Source organism: Heterocephalus glaber, unplaced genomic scaffold (assembly GCF_053883595.1).
Source record: "Heterocephalus glaber isolate CG9 unplaced genomic scaffold, H.glaber_assembly_v1.0 deba00001479, whole genome shotgun sequence".
Taxonomy (NCBI): Eukaryota; Metazoa; Chordata; class Mammalia; order Rodentia; family Bathyergidae; genus Heterocephalus; species Heterocephalus glaber.
The window spans coordinates 7,386,302-7,392,928 of record NW_028258316.1 but is presented as its reverse complement, the minus strand read 5'-3'; the positions used below and the strand labels follow the sequence as shown (position 1 = coordinate 7,392,928).

The 6,627-nt window shown below is 57.1% G+C and overlaps 1 protein-coding gene across 1 annotated transcript; it reads left to right on the top strand.

The window, feature by feature from the left end:
- Positions 1-1,610: 1,610 nt before the first annotated feature.
- LOC147826069 (uncharacterized) lies at positions 1,611-5,516 on the top strand (the record flags this gene model as incomplete). The annotated part of the gene is made up of 4 exons (XM_087183386.1): positions 1,611-2,386; positions 3,207-3,273; positions 3,978-4,125; positions 4,483-5,516. Coding segments are annotated over 4 exons (1,146 nt in total), but the record flags the coding sequence as incomplete, so codon positions are not given.
- Positions 5,517-6,627: the final 1,111 nt, after the last annotated feature.

Below are 6,627 nucleotides of genomic sequence, written 5' to 3'. Positions count from 1 at the left end.
TGCAGGGATTATAGCTGTTGAGCACCTTGTTTGGCTGAGGATATTTCTTGAGCTCATAGAGAGTAGTAGAGGTGGAGCCCCTAGGGGTAGGAGAGAACAAGGAGAGGGAGGTGGCAGGCTCCGGTGGGCACAGCTTTGCTCAGGCTCACTTGCTCCCTTTTCATCCTCCAGCCTGGGTGAGGGGTGCAGAGGAGGGCTGCCCGGTGTGGGGGCTGAGGATGCACCCCCACCCCCAGCTCAGAACACTGTTTAAGTCCTCTGTTTTTAGTGCCCACCACCCCAGAGCCCAGGCTGGGGCCCAAGCAGCGGGTGAGTAGAGCCAGTGAGGGCCTTTTTGGTCCCACATAAAGCCAGCAAACCCTCAGTCCAGCCTCAGGACAGGCGTCCAGGACAGCTGTCACCCTCCTGTGCGGGCCATCTCAGGGGGACACCGCACAGGGCCTGGGGTGAACATTGCCTCCCCAGGATGCTGGCCAGGTCCCCAGTGAGGAAACGCCCTCCTTTCCTCAGGGCCAAGTCTGGGTTCAGCCATCTCAGGGACGGTCCTGAGACCCCAGGCTTGAGGCTCTGGGATCCAGGGCTCAAGGAAGTGGCCTGAGACAGAGGATTGGTTTGAATGACCTCTCAAGGACAAGGCCAAATCCTGGCCCCCTGTGACCTAAAGATCCCGGCGTACGCAGCAGAGTGCAGCCACCTTGCCCACCAGTCCACCTGGGCCGCTGGGCCCCCTTCCAGGGCTCTGCAGTGAGCTGTGACTGCAGCCTCAGCACCTGGTCCTATCAGGCAGCCGCATCCACGGTCCCTGCACCTGGCTCTGTGTCTCTTTCTGCTGGGCTCACAGGAGAGGCCAAAGCCCCAAGGGTCCCCTGATCATCTGTCTGCTCCAGCAAATAGGTTGGAGATGGGGGGCAGGATAGGGACTCAAGGCATCTTGCCCTGCTCTGGGGCCTGGACTGGGGCTCCTGTGAGAGCCAGGGTCTGGGCTCAGCGGGCTCAGAGCAGCACCCTGTCCTTCCCTGTCCAGAATGCCCATGTCAGGTGCCCCACCTTCCCGGACCTTTGCGAGAACCGGGAAGATGCACAAGGCATGTGGGAGTGGAGCATTCTTTGCGGCTCTGTCTCTGTCTCTGTCTCTCTGTCTCTTCTCTCGCTCTTTCTGAGACAGAGTCTTTGTAAGAATTCAAGCTGCTCTTGAACTCACTATGTAGCCCAGGCTGGCCTTCAACTTTGGCAACACTCCTGCCTTAGCCTCCTGAGTGCTGGGATTGCAGGCACGTACCATCATGCTCCACCGTGTCCACTGCATTCTTTGCTTTCTGCTGGTACAGGGAAGGGGCCTTGCCACACAACTTGCCCTGGGAGCAGAGTCAGAAATGACAGCTTGTCAGGACCTGAGCTTCTGACTGATGGAAAGAGCCAATCGGATGCATGGAAGAGGTCCAGTGAGCACACACAGGGCGCCCTTGTCCCTGCAAGACTGGAGCTCTGGGAAGGTCCCTCTTGTCCTCTATCCTCTTCCTTTCTCTCTACCTTGCACAGTGGTGATGGGGGGAGGAGTAGATACCTTGACATGTGTTTCTAAGGGTTGGCAACAGCCAGGTGGCCTGTAATTACTTCCTCTTCAGTGGTCTCCTCAGTCCTCCCTTTCCTCCTGCAACACCTGCCAGCTCAGCAGCTGCTCTGTAGCCGTGGCCCTGGGTCTCCTATGGCTGGGCCTCACCCTGGTGGGGGCCCGGCAGACCCAAGCCCAGGACTTCAAGCTGACCCTGATGCCAATCTCATCTCAGAGCAAGATTCCTGTGCAACCAAACTTCCGGGATGACCAGGTAAAGGTGTGGAAGGGCAGCTGCAGTGAGGTCTGGGGGACAGGGACAATGGGAGCAGAGGGGAGGAGAGGCAGGGGGACTCAGGAGCAAGGTAGTATGAGGACAGCCCGACTGAGGGAGTCTAGGTCCCAGGTCATGCCAGGTGGAGACGTCTTCAGTTCCTCCACACGGATAAGAAAACTGAGGCTTTGGGACACGCACCAGCCACTCGCCCGGGGCCACCTCATCTTTGACAATGCAGCGCTAACTCCTCATCCATGGTCCCTCCTGGCCCCAGAGGACTCTAGTGCCTGCTGGTTTCTCAGGGGAGCCCCATCTCCAGTCTCTGCCGCCAAGAGGGCATCCCAGAGGTCCCAAAAGGGACAGCATGGGAGAGGTGGCTCTGGGGCCATGCCTGGGCTCTGTCGCATCGGTCTCTTGCAGTTCCAGGGGAAGTGGTATGCTATAGCCATGGCAGACAACAGAATTCGGAATGGAAAGCAAAAGAAGTTAAACGTGTATAGCACTACCTACAAGCTGAAAGGTGACTGCAGCTACATTGTCATCACCACCACGTTCAGGTGAATTTGCTACCTCCTAACAGTGTGAGAAGCCGAGCAGGGTCAGTCAAGGGGTGACCAAAGCTGAGGGGCGCTGTCCTTCGTCTCACTGGTCTGCATGGACCCAGTCTTCTCCCTTCTCTCCCTTCTTCCTTGTCTCCCTTCTTCCTTTCCTCCCTCTCTTTGCTCCCTTCCTTCCATCAACATTCATGGGTGGCTTTAGCACAAACGCAATCAGAAGAAAACAGGACATAATATGTTAGAGAGGGAGGGGGAACTGGATCTAGCCTGGGATGCCACCCAGTGCCACCAGGTAGGCCTGGTAGGGATGGCACCTTAACACTGTTGACCTGCCTGTAGTCCTAGCATCTCCAGAGGCAGAGGCAGGAGGATCACAAAATTGAAGCCAGGCTGGGCAATAAAACAAGAGATTGTCTGAAAATAGAAATGAAAAAAGATTGGGGATGTATGCCATTGCAATGGGCCTGGGTTCGATCACCATCATCATCAAAAGAAAAGAAAATAAAAAGGGGTCACAGCAGGACTGTAGGACTCTGAGTCAGACAGCCTCACCTTAGGAGGCAGCAAAGCAGCCAGACATCAGGATGGGCACCTGAGCAGGGGGTGATGAGCAGCCAGGAGGGGAGCACTCCCAGGCCAGTGTCCTGGGCATCTCACCCTGAGTCAGTGTTGGCCTGGGGCTCCTGCAAGGGCCAGGATCTGGGTACAGCTGCCGCAGGGGAGGTGGGGGACAACTGTGAAGGTAATGCCAGGCGGGAGGTGGCAGAGGTAGCGCAGATGAGGACTCAGAGGGGCAGAGCCCAGGCTCGTCCACCTGCAGTATGTTCTGGCTCTGGCCGCAGGGTGTACTGGAGCTGGAGCATTTGAAGATCAAGGGCAACAGGAAGGCAGGTTTGGTTGGCTTGTTGCTGGGGTGCAGAAGTTGGGTGGACTCAGGGGTGAGGTCAGGTGTGGCCCAAGGGCTAGGGTGGAGCTTGGCATGGAGAAGACTGGAAGCTCAGGAAACTGCAAGGAAAGGTGGCAAAGAAGAGCAGCAAGATAAGAGCAGGGCTCAGTGCCTGGGGTCTGGGTGGGGGACAGGTGGCCCCAGGGAGGCAGCGGAGGTGACAGTGAGTGCTGGAGGGAAGGTTGAGTGACCCTGCAGCAGACCAGGCAGAGGCACAGAGTAGAAGGCCCAGGGCCTTGGAGATGTCTGATAGGAGCTTCTGCAGTAGACAGGGCAGGCTACCATGTGCTGGGCTAGATAGAGGGCTCGGAATCCTGCTGTGCTCTTGCCCTATTGTGCATCTCAGGGAGACCAAGTATGTATTTCCTCCCTGCTCAACCCCTCTGTCTCTCCTCTCACAGGGATCCGAGCTGTGACCACTGGATCAGAACCTTTTATCCAAGTGACCAGCCTGGCCATTTCATCCTGGAAAATATGAGTGCTGAGTCCTGAGCAGTGGGACCCTGGTGTTGGATTTCTTGGGACAGAGTCCTCCCAGGAGGGCACAGGCCTCCCTGCCCACCGCACAGATGCTGTCCTGTGGTGAGGAGCCCCTGCTGGGCGGTCATGGCGAAAGGGGTCAGTCCCTTCTCCTGGCCAGGATAGGAACGAGCCCTGGCTGTCCACATTGCAGGTCACTGTGGAGTGCAGAGATACACCATGAGTATGGCGGACATCGACTATGATCAGCTTGCTGCGGTGTGTTTCACACAGGCTTTCAGAGACAGCGTGTATCTCTACCTCACCCTCTATGGTGCGTCCTCACGCCATTCCTCAGGGACCTGGTTCTCGGTTACACCTGGGGGAGGGCATCTCTATACCTGAAGACTGCAAAGTCTTCTCCAGTTCAAGTCCAGTTCAAGGAGGAAGGCATTTCACATTTCACTTCCCATGGGAGAGGGGTCTGAGACCTCCTTCACGCTTTCAAAAGTACTTACAGTGTGAGCCATGTATGCTGGCCTATGTCATTCCAGTACTGGGAGGCCGAGGGAGGAAGAATGTGGGTTTAAGGCCAGACTGAGCTACATAGCAAGACCTAGAGTGAAAAAATTTAAAACAAAACTGGACTGTCTTTCTGTTGGCCACCCACTCTCTGGCCATTTGGCTACAGGGAGAACCAAGGAGCTGAGTCCTGACCTGAAGGAGCACTTCATCAATTTTGCCAAGTCCTTTGGCCTCACTGATGACAACATCGTCTTCCATGTCCCTATTGGTAATGGACAACGGGGGAGAGGGGACAGGGAGGTGAGGTGTGTCGAGGCCTGATGCTGCCTGCTAGGGAAACCGGGCAGGAGACACTCAGTCGTCTCCTCTGGTCACTGGAGAGGATGTGCCCCCTCTGTGAGTCCCCACGTGCTCCCCTGCCAGTTTAGCCAAGGCCTGTCCAGGTGACAGTTTCAGGCCTGGGCCCAAGTGTCTCCAGTCTCACTGCTCTAAGCCACCTCTTCTCCATTTCTTGGGCCTTGCTGTCCTGGGCCATCTCCCTTGTTCCCTGGGGCTTGCTCATTTCTTATGTGGGAGATGTCCTTACATTCAAGTGCCCTGGCCTGGGCAGGGGGCTCCAGCCAGGGCACTCGGGGCCACTGGTTGAGGTACTCTCAGGGCTCAGCTGATAAACAGTCCAGAGCCCTTGGTACCTGAGCAGCTTTGAAGCCCAAACACTCAGGGGAGCTGATTCCTAGGCCCTGAATTTGGGGAACTCCTAGATGCTCTGCAGCTGGGCTGGGCTGGGCTTGAGGCAGACATGAGTAGTCCAGAGGTCCTGGCAGCCAGAGTATCACACACACACACACACACACACACACGCGCGCCTGTCTGCTCGGGTGTTCTTTCTCCCCAACAGAGGCATGCATCGATGACTGAACAGGCAGTGAGTGTGGCTGGCCAGGGGGCTGGTGGGAGGCCAGGGCATGAAGGCCTGGGGGTCTCAGGCCTGGGCTTCTTCCTCTGCCCCCATCCTGGAACCCAGCCACCTTTCTGTGTTGTCCCCTCTCAGGTGCCTCCTGTCTCTCCACCCCTGCCCTTCCTGTTACTTCTGTCCAAGGTTCCATGTTGCTGCCCCACTGTCTACAATGCCCATGAGAGAGCTGTGCTCTCAGTGCAGCGCTGTCCACCCAGGTGCCCCCAGAGCCACTCCCCATACGGAGCCCCTCTTGTATGCTAAATAAACTTTAATTATTTATGTCACAGGCCTCCAGGTCTACGTTCCTTGTCCCCAGGGAAAGGTGCTTATGACTTTTGCTCCACAGCCTGGATGCCCATGCAGATGAGAAGGTTCAGAGTGGCTGCTGTGGCCAGGGCACTGAGGGCTACAGCTCCAAACAGCTTCTGCAGTGGACACCTGGTATCCAGTGGGTCGTCAGTGGCTCTTGGACTCCTGAGGCACTGGTCAGGAAGCCTTTGCCTGTTATGGCCCTGGCACTGGATAAGACATCTTGTATTCCCAGCTCTGGCATCTTCCTGTTTATAGCTACTGGCATCCCACTTTGTCCAAGATTGGGGCTTGTCCCTTGCAGCTACTCTGTCTTCCCATAGTGCCCTGCTCTGTGGCTGGGCCTCTGTTGGACACCACCGAACATGGCTTGTGGGAGAGGACAGGCCTGGCTCTCTGGAGAGACCGTTTCTCCTTTGCGCTTGGGAGTCCAGGCCAGGCCTGGAGAGTGCCCAGCCCAGGCGCTGGAAGAGAAGACATCACTGGCCCAGAGCCATGGGACTCAGGCTCCTGCCTGGGATCTTCCCATGGGTCCCTAGGAGACGGGCCCTTCTGCCCGTGTCCAGCCTGCTCCATGCATCCCAGTAGGGGAGAGAGGTCAGGGTCTCCCGCTGCTCCTGTCCCTATATATCTATTTCAGTTGGGGGCAGTAGGTGGCTGAGCCTCCCCTCTGGAGAAAGGACATGAGCAACACGGGAATGGTGGAGGACCAGGGAGGCCCTACAGGAGAAACTGTTCCCTGTCACAGGGGCATGGCGGACCTGGGCCAGCAGGGATGGAAGAGATCAGTGCCGAGAACAGCACTGAGACCTTTGCTTGTCTGCAGACCTTTTGGAGCCCCACCCTCAGGAGTCTGGAGGGAAGAACGAGCTTCTGGGAACAGGGCTTAGTGGCCCAGATCTTGGCCTGGATGGAAAATCACCCTCCACCCCCCTCCCACGACTCCCAGAATCGCCTCCCGTGGAGGGCATGCTCTGTAGCTATGTGATGAACAGACAGGACAGAGGTCACAGGGCATGGGGGTGGGTGCTTCCCTCTGTGTCC